The sequence below is a fragment of the Gopherus flavomarginatus genome, chromosome 3, assembly GCF_025201925.1.
Source record: "Gopherus flavomarginatus isolate rGopFla2 chromosome 3, rGopFla2.mat.asm, whole genome shotgun sequence".
Classification (NCBI taxonomy): domain Eukaryota; kingdom Metazoa; phylum Chordata; order Testudines; family Testudinidae; genus Gopherus; species Gopherus flavomarginatus.
In genome coordinates this window covers 129093405-129120330 of record NC_066619.1, presented here as the reverse complement: position 1 = coordinate 129120330, position 26926 = coordinate 129093405, and the positions used below count along the sequence as shown (strand labels likewise).

The 26926-nt window shown below is 48.1% G+C and overlaps 1 protein-coding gene across 3 annotated transcripts in view; it reads left to right on the top strand.

Annotated features, from left to right (window-relative positions):
* SLC26A1 (solute carrier family 26 member 1) overlaps positions 1-26926 on the top strand; it is a 104624-nt gene that overhangs the window by 18354 nt on the left and 59344 nt on the right. Inside the window, exons 1-5 of one of the 3 annotated variants that reach the window (XM_050943094.1) lie at positions 2475-2591; positions 4912-5029; positions 7332-7468; positions 9661-9773; positions 14531-14743. In XM_050943094.1, coding sequence (XP_050799051.1) covers positions 2560-2591; positions 4912-5029; positions 7332-7468; positions 9661-9773; positions 14531-14743 — 613 coding nt within the window. In that variant the 5' untranslated portion in view covers positions 2475-2559. Of the gene's footprint in view, positions 1-2474; positions 2592-4911; positions 5030-7331; positions 7469-9660; positions 9774-14530; positions 14744-26926 lie in introns of those variants that run through there. The other 2 variants (XM_050943095.1, XM_050943093.1) reach the window with 2 other exon arrangements.

Below are 26926 nucleotides of genomic sequence, written 5' to 3'. Positions count from 1 at the left end.
TAAAGCTGAGGAAGGAAATCCTCTCATCCCAATGTACAATAACCGCCACATTTTTTGTCAAGGGCAATTCAAAATGCTCCTATATTGAGTTGGTTTCACAGACCCGTGCAAACAAATGCACCACCTGATGGCTAGCCAGGGGGCTGGTGGGGGCGGGAGGGGGGGAAGGGAGTTCAGTGCCTGACAGAGGAGCTGATTTAGGGACCCCATACTGTGCCTTCCACTGCTGACCTAGTACATGCTGCTAAATCTGAGCAGGCAGAACAATCCCAGTAAATCCTAGAGCAGTTTATCTAACACTTGTTCTGATAAAGGCATATGCAGGGGTCTACGTTAGCCCCCTCGCCCCTGGCCCCACATGCTCTGGGTTCTGCAGTCACGTCCTTCATTCAGCTCCTTTTCCTGGGACTCTTTTGTACTGATCCTATTCAGGATTAAACTGGACAGCAGTGGTTGGCGCATTGGTGAGTTAGAAACATTTATTTTGACACTTTTCTGGATTCCTTTCTTTTTCTGAACCACCTTGATGTGGTTGGAAGACAATATACCAACAAAACACATGTCCTTGCTGCAAAGTGTACACAGTGCAGTGACAGATGTTACTGCAACAGACCAAAAGCTTGTATTGTAATTAGCTATTAGTAGCATGTCTCTAAATCCAATGGGATTACATGTCACATAAGTATGGCTTCACGTGTCACCAGTGTCTGGCAGGGACCTATACTAATCGGTTCGGGTGGAAAACAGCCTAAGTGGTACTTTCTTTACAGATGCTTCTAATTTACAGAAAATACTCCAGACCCACTTGTCCTTAAATAGCCACTTTATTTGTATTAGAAGAAAACATAATTATTGGGTTGTGCATTTGTTTCAGGTGTCTGTCCTTTTATTGCTAAATAACATTCTGGTTACATAATACCTTTGTGTTGCAAAGAACAGTTAACTGCTCCAATTGATTAAAAGCCTTTTTTTAAGAAGCCCCATGTTACCACATATATATATACACACACCTCTACCACGATATAACATGACCCAATATAACACGAATTTGGATAGAACGCAGTAAAGCAGTGCTTGGGGAGGGGGGGAGCACGCTACGCACTCTGGTGGATCAAAGCAAGTTCGACATAACGCTTATAACATGGTAAGATTTTTTGGCTCCCGAGGACAGCGTTATATCAAGGTAGAGGTGTATATATATGGACACTTATTGACAACGTTTCCTTTCCACTACATATAAATGTTTCACATCCCCAGGAAGCTGACCAAATACCTGGGAGCAGGGATTTGTCCCTAAGCATAATGGCTGAAGGATTAGCTCGGAGAACAACCATTTGGTCTTTTTCTAGAAAACAGGCGAAGGTTTAGAACAGTGCTTGAATTAAAGTGGTGCCTTTAAGGTCCCGAATAAGGTGGGGTCACGGGGTGCTCGCTGTGGGAGGTGCTGTACAATCAGTAAGGTAGTCGCTGCCCAACAGCGATTACAAAGGGCAAGAAGGGAAATGCAAGCGTGGAAGGGAAGGAGCTTGCCCAAGGTTACCTAGCACATCTGTGTCAGAGCCAGAACTTCTGACTCCTAGTCTAATGCATTTTCCATTAGACCACTTTGCCTACTGAAGAACATGCCCCAATGAAGGGGCACTGAATGCCTGGTCTCTGCTTCGATGCATATGGAGATGGTGTGGCAGGCACAGGAATTTTACACAGCAGCTGGGCACAACTAGTATCTGTGCACCCCACATCCAGAGGCTGCTCCTTTGTCGTGCCCCATGGGCAAAAGCCCTGTGAAGGGTGCAGAGGGGAGGCAGGACTGTAGCATTGAGGGACCCTAAGAGGTTGAAGTAGGCAGTCCTCCCACTGGCCTCTGTGGAGCTCTGGGATCCGTTGTACTCCCCCAAACTCTCTAATGTGGGTCAGTGTTTAAGTGCCACCATCTCTCCCAAGCGACTTGTTACCAGTGCGTGCAGAGCTCTGTGGAAACAGGACAAAGACTGCAGAGGCACCTGCCTTTCCTCCAGGGAGAGCTCTGGGATGAGCTGTCCTGCAGCAAGGCACAGCAGAATGCCACCACATGCAGCTCATTGAATCATGGCTTCGGAGGTAAACTGTGCCCTCGTCTCTGCAGTCGGTCGCTCTACTGGCTGGGAAGGCTGCAAAGGGCTGTACCCCCGTGTGTTCCCTGGCACCTCAAGGTGCCTTGCAGCAGCGAGGGTGCGGGGAGAAAGCAATCTTTGTGCTCAAAGGAGCAAGGGCTGCAGTTGTACCCCCTGCATAATTGTGCAGTACTGGGCACAGACCTCGAGGCCAGACATCCGCAGTTGCAATATACAGCTAGGGAAGGTCCACAGGCTTGTTCTCTTTACTTCAGTACATAAAGGGGCACCTGTCCATTGCTCTAGGTGCCGCTAACAAACTACCAAAGCCAAAGCTCCCTCCCCCACAGCTCCAAACCCCTGAAAAGCTCATCTCTGCAGCAGCCCATGAAAATGCAGAGAGGCCCACATCAGCGCTGACCCATGGAAGGGTGTAATATCCTCCACTTGAAATCAGCATCCACTTATGGGAAACAGCAGGTCACCGATGATACACAGGTGGCAATTGCAAGAGGCTGCAAGAGAGAATAAGGCTGAGGAGGACACAAATGGTACAAATCATTTTTTTTCAAGCATCTTCTGACTTAATCTTAGTTTGAGTTGCTGTGAAGCATAGCGCCAACAGGTGAAAGCTTTTAATAGGGACACGGAGCGAGGAGAAAAGAGAGGTGGAATTGGCTCCATTGCAAATGCACTGGGGTCTTGGTGCGACAACCTGGGAATAGTGCGTGTTTGGGGTTTTTCCATGTGGAGGTAAACTGGGGGACTCGAGGACTTGGACACAGACATGGTGAGTCTCCTGGGGAAAGTCCTCATTTTTATACTCGGCGTTTTGGGTCTTAGCTGATGACACATCACATCTATTGGAAAAATTAGTGATATTATATTCACCCCAGGTGAGTGAGTGACTATAACTGGGGGCATGGGCATATTGGCATGTCTGCTGATGCATGAGTTTCCAATTAACTAACTGTCCATGTCCCGCCCCCGCCCCCCAACACACGTTAAAGAGGCAGGCAGTGGAATGTGACAGAGGTGTCCTCACTCTTGCTTTACCAGACCTATTAGCCCTCTGGCCTTCTTTTTCCATTATGGAAAAGCTGGGTTGGTATTAGTGAAGCAGGCAGACACACCACTGTGAGGATTACACTTGGTTTTTACATAATGGATTATCCAAGATTAAGGGTCTTATTCAGGCACACCAGCAAAATAACCAATTAGTGACTTTGCAGAGTCATTATTTAAAGGCAGCCAGATGGCAGTTCACACAACACTCCCCAGCTGACCACTGAGTAAGGAACTGGCTTGGAGTAAGCTCGAAGGGCTCCAGCTACAATATCCCAGCAGGTAGGTCTCTCTCAATAAAGAAGCAGGTTAGCAGCTCAGGAAACAGCTTCTCCTGCCACGCGTTTCAGCCTACTGTACTTGGCATCTTATATGAAATATTCCTCAGAAAGCGGCAAGTAGCATTTGCTGATATGTTAGTCTAGGTGTAACTTGAGCTGGAAAATAGTTAACTGTGCATGTCTTTGGGACCATCTGGATGATTTAGTTGGGGGTTGGTCCTGCTTTGAGAAGAGGGTTGGACTAGATGAGCGCCTGAGGTCCCTTCCAACCCTGATATTCTATGATTCTATGGAAGCTTAGGCTCCACAGGGATAAGATTATGAACTTTAAAAGATCTAATGACTCACTGTTTGATGTGAGAACAGAATATAAGGGTTGAATATCCTGCAAAAAGTTGTAATAATAATAAAAGGATAATCACTAAAGACTTTTTTTTCCTGTGAGCATTTAAGTTTAATGCGGATGTGTGGGTGAGTTGGGATATGCTAAGCGGTTAATGCAGATGGGGATTACTTTGGCAAATTTGTGGTAATATTCTAAAGGCAGGTCAGTAATCCAGCATTTGAATATTGTCTCAGATGTGAGGTGACGAGAGGGATTAGTATAAAAGTTAAATGCATTTCATGTTTAATAAGCCACTAGAAAACATTTGGTTAGGTTGTGAGAATCTCATATGAAAAGTAATAACCCTACTGGACATAAAGATGTCCCAGGGATCAATGATAGTAAATACTTGAAATCAATTTAATTCTGACAAATGAGGCTTCACTAGAGCTCACTGGAACACTTTCATCAAAACAAAATGTTAATGGAAAAGCAGAAAATGTGATCAACTCTATCCATTTTCCAGTTAGATTCATATCAATAAAATATAGCTGGAATAAATGCCAGTATTTGTGGCAAGCAAAATACTAATTTAGCAAACCAAAAATGGTTGTAGGTGCTCTGATGTGCTAATCAGACTTGTTTTAGGCATTTTAACTTGACCAGGTTTCTTAAAGAAGTATTTATTCAATACTGTACTTAGAGGAACTTGAAAGGAAACAAGTTTAAAAATGTAAAGTCTGTAATCTCTATTAATAGCACTAGCTTTCCCAGCTTTGGATGCAGAAGCAGGCATTTTACTTTAAACTTGACCTTACACTTAATAACTTCCGTTGTTTCCATCTTAGTGAATATCTTAATAGAGGTAGAAAACTCACAATTTGCTGATAAAAGTGAGATTCATGGTTGTCCTCATCCCCACCCAAAATGCAATTGATAAGAACGTGGTTGGTAGTACTATTAACCACACAAAGGTAGAAACCAATCAGCTGTTTAAATTAAAAGACGACCATTGGCTCTGCTCTCCCAGAAGTTGGTATATTTCAAATGCTATCTGGATTGTTTTTTGGCCTTCGATCGAAAACCTTCTTCAGATTTGTGAATCTGCATCCGTATGAAACCCTTCATGTTTGCTTTTGTCTTCCAGAATGAAATATGCACGGTATGTCTTCCTGGCAACACTCCTCTCCGGTATTGAACACTGCCTGGCTCAAAGTTGTACAGTGGATTCTTTCTCTGTGAAAGACAACTTCGACCCAAAGAGGGTAATTATCACAGCTTCATCTGCTGTGCACAGTGCGAGAGTAGAAGCGACACAGTTTACATCACTGCTTTAATTTGCATAATATACTAATTCAGTGCAACATGAGCTGGGAAATTAACCTTTTTGTTTTAGAGGTAAAATATAGTCTCTCAAACACTGTTTCCATAGTTTGCTGTTAACTCACCAGATTAATTCCGTTGCCTTCTGCTCAGTAAGAACTTCAGCCCAAACAATCCAAAATGATGGTTAATTTTCTCTCACAAGGAAACTTGTTTGACCTAGAAACATCTGCTGAATTGTTGGAGGTCCAAAAGCTCCGACTCCTAATGTGTTGCCAGTAATGGCTCATCCTGACTCTAAATACACAGGACAGTCATTTCCCCCAAGTTAACGGTATTGCAGACTTGCCTCCTTTGAATCTAGAGAATGCTAGTGAGCTGCAAATCCTCACTCAGGAGTGGCCCTTGGAAGCTGGAGCCGCCTCAAAGCAAATCAAAGGGAGATAAATTGGGCCTTACAGTAGCCCCATTGACATCAGCCATCAATCAGCTGCTCAAGATTGGTTCTGAGACTCTGGCTGAATTATAGGACCACCTATAGATAACCATTCACTGGGACAGGAAACAAACAGAATCTGGGTTTGGACGTGGCCAGGGCACCAGCCTGGGACTTTGGAGGTGGAGGATGCAATTTCCCTGCTCTGCCACAGACTTCCTATGTGACCTTGGGCCTCTGTGCCTCATTTCCCCATCTTTAAAATGGGGTTAATAGCACGGGTGGCAGAACTGAAGGGAGGGCAAAGGTGAGAGCAGGACTTGGAGGGGCTGCCATGGGGCCTGGAACTGCTGAGACCCTCCTTCCAGTCTGGTGCTGGCTACCCCAACCCCACACCAAATCTACCTCAATCTACCTTCTAGGAGTGGTGAGACAATCAATACATTGCACAGAAGTACCCCAGACTGTAGACTATTATGTTTGATGATAACGTTCCTGCTCTGCTCCAGTTTGTATGGCTCTCCATTTCAGTCATTAATCTGAAGTTTTGGCTCCCTAGGACAGCAAAAGATTAAGGCAGGATCAAACAACTCAACTAATCCACCCTCCCCTACTCCAAAACCTCTTTGCAGCCCTCCAAGGTAGAACCTCTTCCAGAAGGGGCCTTTGGTGGCCCACGGAAGGATCAAGTAAGGTTGAGCAGGAGTTGTTTGCTCCCCATTTCTCTGCTAGACCCCCACCTTGGGGTGGGCTGTGAGAAGCAATGCAAAGTCTTATCAGTGTACATGTACATAAACTCTGGAGGGTTTGGGGGGAACCTGTGTTCTGACTAAAGGTTGAGCATGCCCCTGATTTATCTGTTCCTGAGTTACAGCCTCCATTTCAGTCTCTAACAGGCATGTGATTTCCTAGATCACCTGGCCTCTTAACTCCATACATTCCTTTATAGACACAAACCCTCCATATACGTCCCAATTTTCATAAGCGGCAGAGCAGGAGGTGCAAGGTGTTGCGCATAGGCAGATGTTCACCTTCTGTTTGTGTTCAGCCTTGTGCATTACTCCTGTTAGTCCTCTATGGCTAACTCTTTGTGGGTCTGATCCTGCTGGCTTAGCTTCTCTTTCCTTTTCAAGACATACGCTGCTAGGTCTTCAGGGATGCTTCTCCTGGGCATTTTCTTCTTTCTCAATCAAATGTACGAACATCAGCACCCCCACCAAACTGGCCTCCTTTCCTCTATTTCTAATGAGTACACTTAATGTTTCTTGCCTTTCTGCATAGGAACTTTAACAAGGGTGCGGACCTCCAGCAAAGGATCAAATTCAGTCCCTTTCAGTAGTGACACGTGTCACCCTCTAATGGTTATTTAGTGAAACTGTGAAAAGAGATGGCAGTTCCCACCAATTTATTAATGGCAAAGTGGCCCCCAAAGCCCTCATGCAATTTGCTCTAACTGGTTTACGTGTTGCGAAGAGGCCAAGCACTGAACAGAGAATGTACTACTGTTTGATTTACAGCCGTGGTTCATCTGGGATATGGCTGAGACATGTAAGCAGGGCAGTGTAGGGGAGCTTACGCTGCTGCTGCCTGCACTGGGACTGGGACTTCAGCATCCAGGGCTACCAACCCAGCTCCTGTCACAAGGTCAAAGGTGCAAATGCACAGCGGAACCATTCCTCCAAGCACCTAACAAATGCACGCACAGGCCTTTCCCTGGTTTTTATAGCACCTACCTACTGGTGGTTACAGATGCCTGATGTTCATGCCATGCAATGAAAATTAATTGGGATATTTTCTTTTCCTTTCAGTATGCAGGGAAATGGTATGCCCTGGCAAAGAAGGACCCAGAAGGCCTCTTCCTTCAGGATAACATCTCTGCTGAATACACCATCGAGGAGGATGGCACAATGATTGCATCTTCCAAAGGCAGAGTGAAGCTTTTTGGGTAAGTGCTTGGTGAACCCACCATTCGCACGCTGGATCGAACGCACTAGTACTTGTGACTGGGAATGTATCTGAGGCACATGACGTGACCTGGTTACCTTGTTCAAGAAGGAAAAGCTGTTAAAGCTCAGTACGTTAAAACATCAAATCTTCTGCTTCTAAGGCCCTGGCTTTATTTTCTATTTAGGCCACCAGTGACGATGAGTTCAAAGCCAGCCTGGTCTCTTTCGTGCCTGTCACAAAATCACCATGTATCTGACAGTCTGTGTTCAGAGGCGTAGGACTTGCAAAGCCAAGTTTTCAATAATAGTAACAAGTCAGTAGGCCCAGATGGAGTTTCTGAGTTTTAAGGAACCTAATGAACAAAAGAGCTGAGCTATTAACAAAAAAACCCTAAAAACAATTACTGTATTGAAGGGTTGACAGCGTTCAACCTGTTTATTCAAACGAAGGGCCTACGAATTATACCTCAGGCGTAGTTTCTTTACAGAGATGCATGGCTAAGAAAATCATTAAATGTAGGGTGGCAAAGCAGTTCGGTGAGGGTAACGTCAAATAAACCAATGTAGCTTTTGGAAAGGCAAACTGCTTCTAATTGGTTAGATTTCTCTGAAAGATTTGGTGGTTGAAGGGACCAAGTGGGTTTTATGTTAGTGGATTTTTCCACCTGACACTGGTTAGTCTTCTGTGGAAGACTCAAAAAGCCCTCAAATAATATGAATGGACACTGGACAGACAGATGGAAACAAATAAAGATTTTTGCCCATCGCCTGTGGCTACTGTAAGGGATTACAGCTTGGTTGAGAGACTAAAATGAGTAGGAATAAATAGCTTTCTCAATGTACAAAGAAAAAAAAACCCAAGACCTTCCACAGATAAATACTAACTCCAGTGCTGTTCAACATTAGCTAACAATATGGACAATGGGTGCACTGAGGTTCATGGAGGTTAAGTCCATGAATGGCTATTAGCCAGGCTGGGTAAGGAATGGTGTCCCTAGCCTCTGTTTGTCAGAGGGTGGAGATGGATGGCAGGAGAGAGATCACTTGATCATTACCTGTTAGGTTCACTCCCTCTGGGGCACCTGACCTCCCTAGAGGCTGCTGTGACTTGCAGCCGCTCTCTGCGTGCTGAGCTAGTCCCAGACGAGTGTGCCTCCCATGACCTGCTCCTCCTGCACGACTCAGGACTCTGAGCTCTTCCTCCCGTACCCGACATCCTGCTGCTCTTCCCTCTAACTCGCAGAATCTGACTGTCCACGTGGCTGAAACTTGTTTCCTCCCCTGCGTGTGGCAACAGCCAGCTCCCGCCAGGCTCTGTGAGGTGTAGCGGACAAGAGCACGCCCTCCGGCTAAAGCTCCCCCCATCAGTGTGGAAAATGGGGAGCCAGAGGCAAAATGCAGCTGCCGGTCATTTTCAATGGTCCTGTCTACCTATGAGATCCCATCTCTGGTGCCTGCTTTGCCAGCTACACCAGCCTTCACTGTCCAGGAATCCATTCCTCCTGTAGCCCACAGGGATTGTTTTCATGGGTCTCCTTATATAGGGAATTCCTGCCTTAAACTAGTCCATAAGGCTGCTACCCTTCCCACCCTCAAATTCCTCGAGAGACGCTAGTTATGACGCTCAACAGAAACCAAGCAACCGGTGATATCCCTTTGAATGATCGAGAGCCTTTAAGAGCTGCCTGCAGCCTGTACCATGCCATTTACTGCCATTCTCCCTTGTCCTCTGCCTGCTTGAATCGTGTGTGAACAACAGAAGTGGAGCAGAGACTCTTACTCCTATTTTTCTGGGTGGCGTGTAGCGCAGTGGGAGTCTGATTTTGTCTGAGCCATACTCCAATACACTGAATGCATTTCCTGCCGTTTCTGGATGCACACGACTTACTCTGTGATGTGGAGGTGGGTAGCAGATCCATCATCTCTCTGCACTCCCAGTGCCACTCTCAAAATCTGTGCAGCCCACGACTCGTTCCGGCGTAGCAACTGGGAAAGGAGCACTGTGCTAGGATGTGGAGTGGCTTTTACTTAATGATTAACTATTCTGAAATGTGAACAGTGCACATGGCCCTGCTAAGTCTGTCAGAATCAAGTCAGGCACCTGTATGAGTCCTAAACAGGGCTGTTGTTTTGTGCATTGAAACATACACACTGTAGAGTCTGATCCTCAGTATCTCTGCTCCTGTTTCAGATTCTGGGTGATCTGTGCTGATATGGCTGCTCAGTACACAGTCCCGGATCCCACCACTCCAGCGAAGATGTACATGAGTTACCAAGGTCTGGCTAGCTACTTGTCCAGTGGAGGTGAGTGAATTTCATCCCCTTGGGTTAGCTGTGTTGGCTTGGAGCTCGTTGGTGTCGAGGCCTACGTGTTCCAGTGGATGAGCTGTCCAGACCGTTGCATTCATGTGGGACTTTGCAGGTTGCACAGGTTAGAGCGAAGTGCGTGAGAGCTGGGGACCCAGCATTGTTGAACGGGGGAGATCTGGCTGTGGAATCTACTTTGGGAGACAACTCCAGAGGCTGATCTTTGGAGAACACTGCAAATCCTTGCTCCCCATAGCTTCTCTACCCTAACCAACCCCTCCTCCCCAAAACATGATGGGGAAGCCTACTCCAAGAAAAAGAGAGCTCTCTACCTCCTAAAAGGAGATGAGCCAGAGACTCCCTTAAGCACCAAGCTATTACCAATCTATTTTACAAAGGTGGGTCACAGCACAAAGCTGTAAAGTAGATGGGTATCAATACAGTTCTGGGCTTCTGGACTTGGGAAATGATGTTTTTCAGGAGTCGGAGATGTGCTTGCTCCTGTTAGCCTCTGCAGGCCTTCCCATGCACAGCCTGGTAACTTGAGCTGTGCAGGAGGGGAGGGATTTGACACTTACCCCCATATCCTCCTACTAGCAGCTGGCCAAAGTGGCTGGGCGGGTGGTGATGGGAGGAAAATCATATGGTTGTCCCTTAGCTGCTCTCAGGATTGAAGCCCCACTCCCCAGGAACTCTTTGTGCCATGACAGGTGTACACACCTGCCTAATTCCCGCATGCAACTCCCATATCGCGTCCCCTGCCCGAGGAGACTCTGCAGCTGTGATGGCTGCACAGGAGTCCCCATTAGTGAGTGCTGAAGGAATATCTTTCTAGTGCACCGATAAATAAATGACATCAAAACATACTAGATGGAAGAACAAAGCTGTAAAAACAGGGATCAACATCTCAGGAAAATGAAAAACCTAGAAAGTGTTAGGCAACATTAATATAGTCATTACTGCTGGTCTGCCTGTGATATATTCCCAGGATGAAATGGAGTTAAAGCTAGAGGACATATCACTAATTTTGGTTAAACTAAATTGCAGGAATATTGTAATGATCCCAAGACCAAGTGTTATTGACTCAGGAAATTCAGATAAGGTTGAGTTGTTAAGAAATTCAGACGTGTATTTCCACATCTGTACTGCATGGGCATCCAAACGCCCTGCACTCTACCAACAGACCCTTCAAACTTCTCATAGAGTTAAAGCTCCCTTAATTTCCTACCTAAGTTATGTTTTTTTTCTTTTTTTTTTCTTTTCTTTTCTGCTAGGATTAATTGTCTCTTCTTCTCTGTTACTCTCCATAACTGAAAGTTTTTCCCTCAGCAGAAATGCTCGTGTGCTGTAGTGACACCGTACCAAACTTGTTTAGCCTTAACTGTGGTTGTGGGTCCAGATTAAACTGATTATTTTTTCTAGATAATTTACTCTTCTTCATTATTTCCCCCTCGCGGTGTCATGCCCAGGCAGGGATAAGGTTGTTTGGGTGCCCTAACTGTGCACTTCCATACCCAAAAATGTTTGGCTTTCTTTCTTGAGTGTTAACTTTGTGGGCTGATAACACTTGGTTTGGAGCCCAGCAATGCAGTTTCCCTAAACTGGTGATAAGTACTAAACCTTAACTACATTTTTATGTTGCTCATCTGGGAATCTCCTTGCTTTTTAAACTGAAAATGTTACCTCTTGCACTCCACTCTCTCTGTTATCCTATACACACACTCTAATTTCCCTCCCTTCACTCTCCCTGCCCCCTCACCCCCTCACCCCCCAACCCGATGCACCTGTGGAGTTGCTCTGGTGCAACAGGTACCTTTTGTAGAGATTTTTTGTTATTACTGCAAAATTTGTCAAACTGCCCCTTTCAAAATGGCCATCATTTCCCATTTTTTTCCACGAGTGAAGCAATAGCTGCCTGAAAGGAAAATAGTGTCTCCTATTCTGTAAGAAGGCAGAGACGCTGTCTCATTGACATGCAGAGCTGAGCACAAATTAGAATTTCGACCACACAGGAAATTGGTATTTTGCATTTGGTTTTTGTCCCTACTAGAGTGAAAAGCCCAAGTATTAGAATGTGTTGCAGAATGTGAAGTTCTGAAATTTCAATATGGAAATATTAAAATGTTATATTTGGTTCCAAACAAGTTCAACATTAAGCTAAGGTGTCACATTGCCTCGTGGAAGTTGTCGTTTGGGTGACTTGTGCTCTCATTGCTCCCTGCCTGAACTGCATCTTCCTTGATGCTTTGACGCCGACGGAGCACCATGTGACACCATCATAGGAGAGATCTTGGTTCATCATGGGAGATGTGGTTAGTCAGTGAGCCCCAGCCTCTAGGGAATGGGGGACATGAATCACTCTAACAACAACTCTCATGAGGCACCGCTGCACTTTACACAGATACGCCATAATGTCAAGACGATTTGAAACCAATATTACAGCTTGGTTCAACAAATGGAAAAGTTTGTATTCAGCTCAAATCAACCAAGAACTAAATGTTTCAATTTTCCCACTAGAAAACTGCAAAACTCTGGCAAAATCTAAATTTTCTCACAGGAAATTTCAGTTTGGCAGGAACTGCATTTTCCATCAAATTCCTTTCAATGAAAAACTGCCAACCATCTCTGAGGAGATGGCAGCCATTTTGACAGAGGGCAATTCTTCACTGAATCTCTATGCCTACCATTGTTCCCTTCAGTCTCTGCTTTAGGAGAAACTTTCACTGAGAACAGAAAAAAATTACTATGGAATCTAAAAATAAATATAACTCTATATGCTCAAGATTCCAGTACATTTTAACTGAAACGTTTTTTTAAATGGGCTAGTCTGCGATTATTAACTGCAAAAAAGTCTGACACTGGATTTTAAATTTCTTAAAGGGCTCATTTTAACTGGTAAATTTCCAGAAAATTCTGTGCTCAGCCAATTGCTGTAATTTAGGGGAAGACATAGCTTCTTCTTCGATGCTGCACCTCCTCTTCAAATGCAAAACTCAACTCATGCTAATTACAGAATCACTGCTGCCACATCAATAGTTAGTGGACCTGCAGTGGAATTGCATAGAAAATTCCAAGAGCTGGCCTAATCCATAGAAGGAGAAACTAAATCCCTTCTCGGACTAATTTGTTTTAATGGGGCAGTCTTATAAATCTTTACTACTTCTATGCAAATTCTTGGACTAGAATTCTTGCTGGTTCAGGCCCTGTGTACATGATAAAGGCAGACTTGTGTCACAGGCTGTATCTGCAGCTTGCTGCTGTTCCTAATTTAAACAAAACACTTTGACTTTTCTATACTGTCGAATGGTAGAAGTGAGGGTATTACAATGGCATCCTTCTCAAAATGGCCACAAACTGAGGGCAACTTGGCCTTCAATCCCCTGGAGAACAATGGGTGATGGCAGTCATTTGGAGAGTGGGCAGTTCCTCATGGAATTCTGGAATTGATCATTGTATCATTTGGGTTCTGCTGAGCTAGAGGATTTTACGACAAATGGGAAAAAATGACCAAGCTCTCCATTTCATCTGAACTCATTGAAATCTTGTGTCTGGTCTCCATTTAAACTCCTCTTTTAGGATTACTGAAAGAGGCTGGTTTGGTCTGTTAATCAGATTAGAGACAAAGTCTCACACTGGGTGCTAAATTTCATAAAGGACTCGTTTTTTATTTGGATTGCTAAACTAACAGATGTACTAGTAAATACATATTTTTTCTGGGTCATTGGTAAATGCTGTAATTTGAGAAGATACTAGATCAACTCCACTATACTTTTCATATGTAAGTGAGTTTTGCACTTATAGCAGGGATTCAACCTCTTAACTACAGAGTATCAACCAATGTCTCCATAACATATGGAAGAACCTCACTAATTTCAGTTGTATAGTCCACAATTAATTACTGGATTCAGGAGTTATCAATTAAGGGCTCAATTCTGCACTCCTTATTCGCACAAAATTGCTACTGAAATCAGTTCTGTGTGTGTTAAACATGGAGAATAAGGACCCAAATAATAAAAAAAACCAACTAATTGTAAAAAAGCCCAGGACAATTAATTTTTTTTAATACTTGATATCTAGCCAAGTTAATGAAAACCTAGGGAAAAAACTTCATTACAACGTATGGTATTATAATAAACCCTTTTTTGGCATGAACAATAAGGTGTGTAGATTAGGAAGGCTCAACTGTGTTTCATCAAACAAAGCTATCTGTGACTTACTGGTGCAAAAAGATAGTTTCATGAGGCTTCAGTGAATCTTCTATACCCTAAGCCCCAGTTTTGCTCCCAGTGATGTTTTGGACAGACTTCAGTGGAGCGGATCCATAAAGGGGCCAAGAAAATAGTTTGGTGGTGAAAACCACTGAAATTCTTTCCATTCCAGGTAGAAGTTGAAAAGGGATTTTGTAGTCGAAGGTCAGAAAGGATCATTATCATCTGGTCTGACCACCTGTGTACCACAGCTAATCATGGGGTGGACTGCATCAAGCTCCACTCATGGCTGAATGGGAGCATTTCTCACAGAAAGATGTTCCATGCAGATGTCAGGACTCTGAGTGGTAGAATCCTTCACCCCTTAGGAATCTGTTCCAGTTGTTTCACTCTCACTCACACATGCTCGCACACTTGAAATTTGCTGACTTACCTTCCCACCACTGATTCTTGTAAAGCCTGAGTTCACTAGATTGGAGTGCTCAGACATCTTCACCTATGTAGCTACCTACAGCCCATGACTAACAAGTTCTTCTAACATTTCAGGGGACAACTACTGGGTGATTGACACCGATTATGACAACTATGCCATTACTTATGCCTGCCGCAGCCTGAAAGAGGATGGCACTTGTGATGATGGATACTCCCTTATCTTCTCACGCAATCCTCGTGGGCTCCCACTAGCCATCCAGCGCATTGTGCGTCAGAAGCAGGAAGAGATTTGCATGTCTGGCCAGTTCCAGCCAGTGCTGCAGACAGGTACGCTAAGATACGAACATACTCCTATTGTAAGAGTCAGCTGCATATTTCCTAATGCAACAGAGTCGTTGCAACCTAATTAACAGTTCTTTTGTATGCAATATTAAGTAAGAGTGTGACTGCAAAGTGAAATACTTAGAAATAAGAAATGCCAGATTTATGGTTGATGTGCAAACTTAATTCTGCCCCTCGCCCCCATTCTATGCTGTAACGAGGCTGATATCCTGTGGAAAAACAGGATGTCATGGCATTAGACCATCCTAATGGATACATACAAAAGGGCAGATTTAAGGTTGCCTTGGCAACAGGAAGTTTGGCATTTCCTAACTTTCAAGTGCTTGACTTGGCCATCTAAATAAAGTCCTTCTAAGTTAGCTGCAACTCTGTGCCTGTACAAAAGGAAAAGGGAAAAACAGATTCCAGTACTTAACAGCCTCTCCCCATTGTGACGCGCCAGCAGGGTTTGAAGCCTGAACCTTCCACACAGACTGCTATAACTGGAGCTGCGCTTCTAACTGCATTAGCTGGCAAGAGGAGATGTGGCTGTTTCTCCGGGTGTGTTAATGTGTCACGTGCTGGATCTTGAGGGCGCTTGGGGAGCAGCCAAGCCTAGTTACCTGCCCTTTGAGCTGGGGACATTCTAGCCCCACATAGTGCCCATGGGGTGGAGGAACTGGCCCTTTGATGCCATGTGCTGGAAGCAGGGGGACTTCTTGGTAGGGAAGCCTGGCTGGGTTACCTGCCCTCCACCAGAGGTGTGGGACTTACTAACTCATGTGTGGTGCATGGGCTACTGAGACAATGTGTTGAATGGGGAGGAAGCCCAGCTCTGTGCACTTCCCTCCTCCCAGCCCCACAAAGTCCGGCTTGGCAGGTCTTGGCCCTTCCCAGCGCAGTGTGGGCTGCAGACCTGGCTCTCCAGAATATTGGGTTGTGTTATTCAGGCTTGCTGTCAGAAACTCTCCCTGAAAATGTAAAGGAGAGGGAAAGCTGGCGAGCAGTTCATCTGCCCAAAATGCTGAATGGATTGAAGACAAGGCGCTTAAGTAGCCAGAGGGCTATTCTCCTCCTGCTTTTCAAAGGTCTGCTGCACACAATGAAGTGGGTGAGAGCTTTTCAGTCAGAAGGGTGCAAGAATCTCTTAAAATGGAAAGTGATAAATAACCTAAATATAGGGGGACTAACCAGATCCCTCTTAAAAACAGGTGCTTCATTGAGAGTGCAGGTCCCAGCATGCAATACTTCATTAACTGACAGTCACAGGACTCATTCAGTCACAAAGTAAGGTGCTATCTTTGGGCCTGATCTTGACTTGCTCAGGCAAAACGCTTATTGAAGTCAATGGGAATTTTGCCTGGGTAAAGTCTGCAGGTTCAAACTTGGTAACAGTGTTAAACTGCCCGGGTGTGAGTCGAGGAACAAACAGAAACAAGCTGTGGCAACGCAGCAGGAATGCAGCGAAGTATAAGCTGGGTTTACCCAAAGAGCTGACCCAGAGGCTTCTGGCTACATACTCTTATTGCTGATTGTGGCTGAGAAAGGAGCACTGGTTACTGGGCAGGGCGTCTGGTGCTAAATTGATATACTAGGTTGAGGTTATGGTCCTTTGTGGCTAGTGATGGCTGAAGTAACTTAGAGCAGCCTGAGGACTGCTCTAACACATTATGTGGTAGAGGCATGCACAGAGCAGGATCCAGACAGTACAAGTGAGAGTTTTGGGCACTAACTCTGAACTCTGTTTTATGAGTACCCCCAAATTTCTGCAGCTGTAGCTGAACTGAGGATTAGAACATTGCGATGACTCTACAAATTCATTTGCATGGAATGGAAAAAATGAACTAAAGTTTTTCTTTCTTTCTTTCCTTCCTTCCTTTCTTTTGCAGGTGCCTGCTAAGGAATTACTTGTGATTCAATTTCTAAGACCAGAAACTAGATCACTGTGTCTTGAAATTGTCAGTCTCTTAAAAGTCAAATAGTTTGGACCAATGTTTTTTCCTGAAAAACATGTTAAAATGTTGTTTTTTTTGTAACCCGAGTGCAATTTTCAAAGGAATAACGTTAATGTGATGTTTTTAAAAAAACCTCTAAACATGAATTTTGCTATCTACTGCCTGTCTCATTAAACCTAGCCTCATATTTTAATTTTTAAGTAACAAAGCCTGGTGGGAGAAGAATTCTGATGCAAGATTGATAAAGTGTGATCCTCTCATTCCAAGTTAATATGGTAGAACATTTACTGCTAGTAACTATTAGTGCTGAAATGCCCCAATTGGGGTTGGGGCCCCATTGTGATGGCTGTTTCTAGTCAGACAACTGCCGTCAAACAACTTCAAACTAAGAACACAATATGGGATCACACAAGAGGCTGGCTTTCTAAAAGCTTGGAATACTGAATCCCTGGTTCCTCTTAAGGGTTGAACAAGCTCAGCCTCATCAAAGCCCTGTGCAGCTGCTTGATCCAAGCTCCTGGCTACTAGTCCTAACAATAGGTATCAAAATTCTTCCCACCACCTTCCTCCACTCTCCTGTCTCGTCATCTGGGGAACAATAGGTTTTGTGCCCAGGACTTGCTTCCGTCTGTGCAGAGTCAGAGAAGTAACGGGTAGTAGACCGTTCCTCTTAGGAAGATGTGGGGGAGGACCTGAAAAGGCATTTCTCAGTCACATAATTCCCTTTCCATGGGACATGACTGATCCTCAGAGGTTAGTGGTTTTCTGCAAGAAAGCTAAACCCACTGACTTGATATACCGCGTTATGCTCACTCATGCAACCCTGTAGCAGGGGCATCTTTCTGTGACTAGTAATTACTTGGGATAAGACTGCAGCCAAACCAAAGTGCATGATAAGACACTGGCACTGCTGAGCGCTTGGCAAATGACTGACTTTTCAGTCTGCTGGCAGTTGGGAACAATTGGGGAAAAGCTTGGTTGCAAATAGCATATAAATGCCTGCTAAAGGCTCTTCTAGCTTGAGTGTGGACAGTGCACCAGGAATGTGGTGAGCTCTCCCTAAAGGGTAAGTGGTTTGTTCTCGCCAAGCCCCTAGTCTGCATTGCCCTGATATTTAGCTGTAACAGAAGTATGCTAGTTGAGGCTAGCACAGTCTGCTCACTGCCCTTCCAAGAGAGGCTTCAATGGTCAGGAAGGGGAGAAAGATTGCTAAAGCTCATGTTTAAAGCCACGGGCAGAACGTGAAGCGGAGTAGGAAACGCATAGATACTCCCGACCGGAAAACAATTTAGATACACACTAGTAACCTGTATGTAAACTACTGTCACGTGTTCTGAATAAACGTACGCAGTCCATCTGGTCATACTGGACTAATGCAGTAGTCAGTGGAATGATTTAACGCCTTCCTAATCGCCTCTCTGTCCTTTAAGGTAGTATCAGGGATGAGTTGGGTCAACTTAGGACTCCATCTCAATTGATTAGACAAGCTAAAGTCTTAACCAAAGGAAGGTTAGCCTTTGATGAAGACTCTTGGACCAATATGCCACCTTCTGGAAAACTGGGATCTTTAACGCTTATACAAAATTAGGACCTGGGTGTAGCCCAATTGGTGTATTGAGTATTGATTAATTTCTTAGACTCTAGTGGTTGGTAAGAGTTCAGTCTCCTAAACAGCTACAGCACCTGGAAAATTATTACCAACTGTATTAGAATAAGAGACCCAAGGGGCACTGGAGAAACAACTGCAATTTATCACAAGTCCCTTTATTAACGAATCTGCTAAGCAGATAAACAATCCCGCCAACACTGAACGAGCTCAGCAGACAGGGAGAGAGTACAAAGTGTTTAGCCCTGTGCCTGACATTGCTTACATCTCCCAGCTCCATGACAGCAACTGAGCCCCAACACTCCACTGCACTGGTGTGTCCTGCAGACCCCCTATGCCAGGGGCCAGGACTTGAGGGCACCAGGGGCCCATTGGAGCCAGAAGCAAGGGCTGTCACTGTCCCAGAAAGGGACACCCACCCTTCACATCCAGCTAAGCCGGGGGAGGGGAGAAGACTGGGAGCGTGTGCATTATTGTTAGTGGGCATGTTTCAGAGTGCAGTGTGTTGGGTCAGTTATTTGACATCTTGGAGCCAATTCCCTTTCTAGGCTTTTAATTTATCCCTATCCTTTACAAGAATCCAACATTGTTTATCGTTCTCTATTGCCTTTGATATCCCCTCACGATAAACCGGGATGGCCTAGAAATCACAGTGGTTGTCTGTCATAGGTGAAGGCTCTGTGCACAAAGAACCTCGGACCCACAGCTCTTGTGGTGAGTCACTGAGCCCTGAGGAGGGCAGAATAAGGGTGCCACCATCCTGGGGGCTCAGGGCTTTCCCAGCAGGGGCCTAGATAATGAAAAGCATTACAGGAAGAGTGGGTAGCAATGCCTGTGGTGAAGGTGGCTGGACACTGCCCATTTTAATAGCCTGTTTTCAGTGCTTTTAGATTTTAGCCACTTAGGCTGAAATTTTCCTTGCAGCAAAAGCTACACCAGTATGTTTGATGTATGGTAACCCCAAGCCTGAGCTTTCAGAGCTGCTAAACACCTGCAACTCTGATGTAGGGCTGTGGATGCTCAGCGCTCCTGGAATCCCCCATGTCTATAAGCCAGGAAGCACTGGGGGAGAGGAAATTCACTATAGCTCATAGCAGTGTATAGGAGGGAGGAAATACTAGAGTAACAGTTCAGGATAGAATTTCAAAGAGTGGGAGCTGGTGATGGATCCTTACATGAACATCATAATAGTTTCATTATTACAGAACTTATAAAGAAAAAGCCACCCTATGGAATTCACTGGCTAAGCCAGCCTTCCTATAAACACTGAACCAGCCTATGGCATTATTCGCCTGCAGTGGCATTTAGCTAAGGATTTGAAAGACACTTGCCCATTGAAGTAGAGTAGTCTGAGGAGTGTTAGCTGCTCCATCTGTGCCAAGCGCCTAGAATTCGATTTCTTGGTCAGCAGAGGCTGAGAGATATGAGAGTGAACTGCCCTCTTTCCAAGTGCTGCCATTTCATCAGCACGGAGCTGCCAACCTGCCACAGCAAAAGGCCCCGTCCCGTCCCCGTTCCCCCACCATACCGCCCCCAGTCCCTCACCTCCCTTAAGGCAGATGTTGCTTTGCTCATGCTGAGAACAATGAATGGCCATTCGGAAAGTGGGCCTTTCTTCACAACAAACGTTCAGTTATGGAAAATAATGGCAACTTATCATTACGTACGTTTCCAAAAGCTTCTCATTGCACCAGAGCTCATCAAGTGGTCATACAGGCAGGAGGGGGGGTATTTGGGTGTACGTATGGATAGCTAGAGGTGCAGGAGGGGGAGGGATTTGGGCTGCATGCACACAGAGGTGTATGGCAAGAAGGAAGAGGCAGGAGTATTTTAAGGTATGAAAGTGCATAGTTAGGGCAACCACTCAATTTTAATTTTGCCGTTAGACTTTTCTAGCATCCCATGGCCAGGGGCAGCTCGAGGCACCAGCAAAGCAAGCACCTGCTTGGGGCAGCCTATTTGCATGGGCGGCAGTGAAGCATGGGAGCTGAGAACCACCAGGGAGCTCTGAGAGCTGTAGTTCCTTGGTTGGCTCCCTGCCTATAGAGCCAGCCCTGGAGCAGGGAAAGAAAAGACGGTTACTCACCTTTGTAACTGTTGTTCTTCGAGATGTGTTGCTCATATCCATTCCAGTTAGGTGTGTGCGCCGCGCGTGCACATTCGTCAGAAAACTTTTACCCTAGCAACTCAGTGGGCCGGCAGGTCGCCCCCTAGAGTGGCGCCATCATGGCGCTCGATATATACCCCTGCCGGCCCACCCGCTCCTCAGTTCCTTCTTGCCGGCTACTCCGACAGTGGGGAAGGAGGGCGGGTGTGGAATGGATATGAGCAACACATCTCGAAGAACAACAGTTACAAAGGTGAGTAACCGTCTTTTCTTCTTCGAGTGCTTGCTCACATCCATTCCAGTTAGGTGAATCCCAAGCCTTATGTAGGCAGTGGGGTCGGAATGAAATGTGGCAGAATGAAAACTGCTGAGCCAGAGGCTACAGCATCTCTTGACTGTTGAACCAGGGCATACTGCGAAGCAAAGGTAAGGACCGAGGACCAATGGAGCTGCGCGACAGATCTTGTGGGTAGGAACACGAGCCAGCAAGGCGGCAGATGAAGCCTGAGCCCTGGTAGAATGGACGGTGATGTGGCTTGGGGAAATATGAGCCAAATCATAACAAGTGCGGACGTACGCCATCACCCAAGATGAGATCCTCTGAGAGGAAAACAAGCAAGCCTTCCCTTTGGTCTGCTACCGTGACAGAGCTGGGGCACCTTACGAAATGGTTCTGTCAGCGCAATATAAATGCGAGCACTCTACAGATGTCCAGGGAGTGCAACTGTTGCGCCCATTGCGTTGAGCTGTGGGTAACATGAAAGGCCGAAACCACCTTAGGGAGGAAAGCCGGGTGTGGTCATAACTGCACCTTGTCTTTGTGAAACCTAGTGTACGGCGGAACCACCGTAAGAGCTCTGAGCTCAGAGACTCGTCTGGCCGATGTAACAGCTACGAGGAAAGTTGTCGTCCAAGACAGGTATAGCAGAGGGCCGGTCGCGAACAGCTCGAATGGGGGAGACATAAGTCTGGTTAAAACTAGGTTGAGGTCCCAGGCTGGGGCTGGGCGGCGCACCCGAGGGTGCAAGCGCTCCCAAGCCCTTGAGGGATCTAGAACCCATAGAGTGTGAGAACACGGAACGTCCACCTTAGCCTGGCTGGAAGGTAGAGATGGCTGCCAAGTGTACCCTCAGCGATGATACCACCAGGTCCTGCCGCTGAAGGCCAGAGGCAGGCCAAATAGAGGGGATCGAGACCTCAGTAGGAGCAAGATCGAGCGTATTGCACCTGTAGAAGAATGCTTCCACTCGGCCAGGTACGTTGACCAGGTGGAAGGCTTCCTGCAACCCCGGCTCAGTTACGCAGCAGCCACACCGTGAGGCGAAGAGGCTGCAGGTCCGGGTGACGAAGCCTGTCATGGCCCTGAGTGACGAGGTCTGGGTGGGGTGGCAGGGTAATTGGGTTGGTTATTGACAGGCCGAGCAACGTGGTATATCAGTGCTGCCTGGACCACACTGGAGTGATCATGATGATGCGCGCTCTGCCCCTGCAGAGTTTGAGTAGGACCTAATGAACCAGTGGGAACAGTGGGAAGGCATAAAGGAGTTGGCCTTTCCACGGCATCAGGAATGCGTCCAAGATCGATCCCGAGGAGAGACCTTGGAAGGAGCAGAACATCTGGCATTTTCTGCTCTCGTGGTGAGCGAACAGGTCTATGTGAGGAAAAATCTCCACTTCTGGAAAGCAGAACGCCTCACATGGGGCAGAGTGACCACTCGTAAGACAGGAAAGACCTGCTGAGTCAAAGCGCCAAGGCGTTCCAAACGCCTGGGAGAAAGGACGTCACCAGCTCCATCGAGTGGGCCATGCAAAAGTCCCAGAAATGGATGGCCTCCTGACAAAAGGGGGGAGGACCATGTCCCTCCCTGGTTATTTATGAAGCACATGGCCGTTGTGTTGGCTGTAAACACCGAGATACCATGGCCTCGCAGCTGCCGCTGGAACCCCTGGCAAGCCAGGCGGACTACTCTCATTTTTGGGGCGTTGATGTGGAATGCCAGCTCCCGAGAAGACCAAAGGCCTTAAGCTCGGAGGTGACCATGAGCACTCGAGCAGAGAGATGACGCGTCCGTCGTCAGGGGCAGTGAGGGCTGGGGCGGATGGAACCGCATCCCAGCCCACACCAGGGAGGGAGTTAGCCACTACTCTAGGGAGCCTAAGGTGCTCGAGGGAACGGTGATTACCATGACCATTGGCTCCCTGTCCGGGCGGTACGCCGAGGTGAGCCGGACTTAGAGAGGACGGAGGCGGAGCTTGGCGTGTTTTGTTACAAACTTGCGGGCAGCCATGGACCCAGGAGACTGAGACAAGTGCGAGCCGAGGTCGTTGGGAAAGTCTGCAGACCTTGGATGATTGTTGCCATCGCCTAAAACCGCGGCTGTGATAAGCAGGCTCCGGCTAGGTCGGAGACCAGAATAGCCCCTACGAAGTCCAACCTCTGCGTGGGAACCAGAGTGGATTGCTCTATAGTAATCATCAGGCCTAGACCTGTGAATAAGACCGTGACGATGCCCATGTGCTGAGTGGTTTGTGTCTCGGAGTCTCCTCGGATAAGCGAATCGTCCAGATATGGAAAAACGCATATCCGACATCAGCGAAGGTAGGCAGCGACTATGGCCATATACTTGGTCAATACCTGTGGGGCTGCCGAAAGGCCAAACAGTAGGACCGTAAACCAGAAGTACTGACGGTTGGCTAGAAAGCGGAGGTATCTCCTGTGCGGAGGGAAGATGGCGTTGTGAAAGTACGCGTCCTTCATATCGAGGGCGGCATAGCAGTCCCCAGGAGGCAAGGATGGGATAATGGTTCCCAGGGATACCATGCGGAACTTCAACCTTATCCTAAACTGGTTGAGTCCGCGCAGGACTAGGAAGGTCTGAGACCTCCGTTCGAGTGGGGGACTAGGGCATAACGGGAGTAAACCCCCTTGCCCCTTTCGTCCCTCGGCGTCTGCACCTCTTGTATGAGGAATTGCTCGTGAGAGGGGTCCCTGAAGGGGGACAGGGTTGGAACAAATTAGAGCTGGTACCCATGCTCCACCGTGGGCAGGACCCAGCGATCTGAAATTAACTGGGGCCACGCCAGGAGAAAGCGGGATTGGGATCCCGGCCTGTGACTGGTACACCGCCCTCAGGCGCACCTTGGAAGGTTCGTCTTTAGTCCCAGTGGTAATTGCAAGGGACCTTGACCTTGGCTCTTTAGGGGTCCTGACATTTGTCTGCGACCACCTTGGCCTCGCCGTTTGCCAAAGTCCTGTCTCTGGCTAGGCACAGAGTATGGCGGCTGGAGACAGAAAGGCCTGCGTTTGGTCGCTGGCATATGCATGCTGAGAGAGCGCATTAGGACCCTATTGTCCATCAGGCTTCGTAGCCTGGGGCTGTCTTTGCCGCGAAGAGGCCTTTACCAACAAAGGGTAAGTCCTGAATGGCATACTGCAGCTCTGGCCGGAGGTTTGAAACCTGAAGCCATGAGATGCACCTCATGGCGACACCGAAGGCCAGAGTCCTGGCTGCTGAGTCTGCTGCGTCCAACGAGGCCTGGAGGGACGCTCTGGTACCTTTTTCCCCCGTCCTCCAAGACAGCAGCGAACTCTTGGCAGGAGTTTTGAGGGAGAAACTCCATAAACTAAACTACCTTCACCCAGGTGCTATAATTATAGCAGCTAAGCAAGGCTTGTTGCTTTGCTACCCAGAGCTGCAGGGCCTCTGCAGAGTACACCTGGCGGCCAAGTAGGTTCATTCGCCAAGCCTCCTTCGGTTTCGGGGCTGGCACCCGCTGGCCATCCCAATACCTCTCCTTAACAGACTGAAAGACTAGTGAGCAGAGAGGAGAGCGGACAGACGAGTAGTCGTACCCCTTAGAGGGCACCATACCGGGTCTTCTACCTCTGGGACCTCCTCCACCTCAGGTTGTCGGGGGGCGTATCAGAATTGTGGTCCTGAGCATAAGATCTGCGCATGTGGGATGACACGGATGCGCATCTGGATGGCCATGGAGGTACTAAAAAAAGGCAAGGGCAGAGTCTCTGACTCTATCGGACCTTGCCCAACTCGGCACCGGAGACCGGCACCGGGAGGCGTACCGGTACCTGGAACGAGATCCAGACCTGCAACCAGAACGGTGCCGGGAGGTCGACCGAGATCTCGAGGCTCAGGGAGAGGCTACGGGAGTCACGGTACCTGTCGTGGTGCCGGGAGTCGGAACGGTGCTGATAGTAGCGGGTCGGTGAACGGGATACCGACCGGTGCGGCGACTGCGACCAGTACCGATGAGGAAAACAGCACCGGGACTGCAAGTGGTGTCGGGTGTGCCGACGGGACCTGGAGTGTCTGCAGGACCGTGATCATGAACGGTGCCGCTCTGCTGTGCTGACAGAGGACGGTCATATGAAGAGACTGTATTACCCGCACCGGTGGTGCCGGGGTCAGGCAGCATCGACTCTGTCATGGCAATGAGATCCTTCGCCGTTGGCAATGTCTCCAGCGTGGAGGGAACAGCAGGTTCAACCACAGTGCATACTGGGGAGCTGTCAGGCACCGGATTCGACGGCTCTCGTGGGACCGGGATCGACGGTACCGAGGTCGTCAGAGCTTCGGTAGGTGTCGGTGCCGGGTGATCCGACTTAGACGAGCTCTCTGGCTGCGGTGCAGTTGGCACGGAAGCAGCAGGAGCAATAAGCTCAACCACGGCGCGTGCCGGGGAGCCGTCAGGCACCGGATTCGACGGCCCTTGTGGGACCGGGATCGACGGTGCCGACGTCGTCGGTGCCTCAGCAGGTGTCGGTGCCGGGCGATCCGACTTAGACGAGCTCTCTGGCTGCGGTGCAGTTGGCACGGAAGCAGCAGGAGCAGTAAGCTCAACCACAGCGTGTGCCGGGGAGCCGTCAGGCACCGGATTCAATGACCCTTGTGGGACCAGGATCGACGGTGCCGACGTTGTCGGTGCCTCTGCAGGTGTCGGTGCTGGGCGATCTGACTTAGATGAGCTCTCTGGCTGTGGTGCAGTTGGCACAAAAGCAGTGGGAGCAGTAAGCTCTACCACGGCGTGTGCCGGGGAGCTGTCAGGCACTGGATTCAATGGCCCTGGGGGACTGGAATCGATGGTGCCGATGTCATCGGTGCCTCTGCAGGTGTCGGTGCCAGGCAATCCGACTTAGACGAGCTCTCTGGCTGCGATGCAGGTGGCACGGAAGCAGCAGGAGCAGGGGGCTCAACCACAGCGCGTGCCGGGGAGCCGTCAGGCACCAGCAGGAATTGTAGGCTTTCTTGACCTTGGAGGAAGGGAGCGGTGCCGAGTCGACTTCGGTGCCGGCGACGGCCGGTGCCAAAAGGCCTTGGCAGTACCGGCGGGGTCCGGTGCCGAGGAGGCGCTTCTGCCAGCCGCTTGATCATCGCTTGGTGCCAAAGGTGGAGGGGTAAGTAAAAGTCCCGCTCCTTTTTGTTCTCGGCTTAAAAGCCTTGCAAATGGGGCACTTAGCTGTCAAGTGTGATTCCCTGAGGCACTTCAAACAGGAGTCGTGTGGATCTCCCTTCGGCATTGGCTTCTGGCAGGCCGAGCCCATTTTAAAACCCGGTGAGCCGTGCATGGGCTCCGGCACCGGGTGCAGGAAAGGGGCTACTTCCTGAACCCCGCTAACTATTACTAAACTAACTATACAAATATATATATAAAAGGATTATAACTGCATAACTATATACGAGAATTACGAGTAGCTAGGGAAGTGGAGGTCAGCTAAGCCGCGCTCCACTGTTCCAACGACCGACACGGGCGGTAAGAAGGAACTGAGGAGCGGGTGGGCCGGCAGGGGTATATATCGAGCACCATGACGGCGCCACTTTAGGGGGCGACCTGCCGGCCCACTGAGTTGCTAGGGTAAAAGTTTTCTGACGAATGTGCACGCGCAGCGCACACACCTAACTGGAATGGATATGAGCAATCACTCGAAGAACTACATTTCCCAGCATTCCCTTGGCCACTACCAACTGGAAAGGAAGGAGGGGGACCTCATGCGGCAGTGTGCTGTGAATGGTAGGGAGACCATATTTAACATTAAAAAAACAGGACACTCCATGGGGGGAGGGGGAGACAGGGTAGCTCCACCCTGCCACCATCCACTCCCTCCGACTGCCCCCCACGGAAACCCCAACTCATCCAACCCCCCCCGCTCCCTGTCCCCTGATCTCCCCCTCCTGGGACCCCTGCCCCCAACTGCCCCCCAGGACCCCACCCCTATCTAAGCACCACTGGTCCTTATCCCGATTGCCCCTCCTGGGACCCCTGCCCCTAACTGCCCCCCAGGACCCCACCCCCAATCTAAGCCTCCCTTCTCCTTGTCCCCAACTGCCCCCTCCTGAGACCCCCCCCCAACTTCCCTCTAGGACCCCACCCCCTACCTGTCCCCTGACAAATGCCTGGGACTCCCATGCCTATCCAACCGCTGCCTGTCCCCCACGAACCCTTGATCCATCCAACCCCCTCCCCGCTTCCTGTCCCGTGACTGCCCCCCTGAAACCCTCTACCCT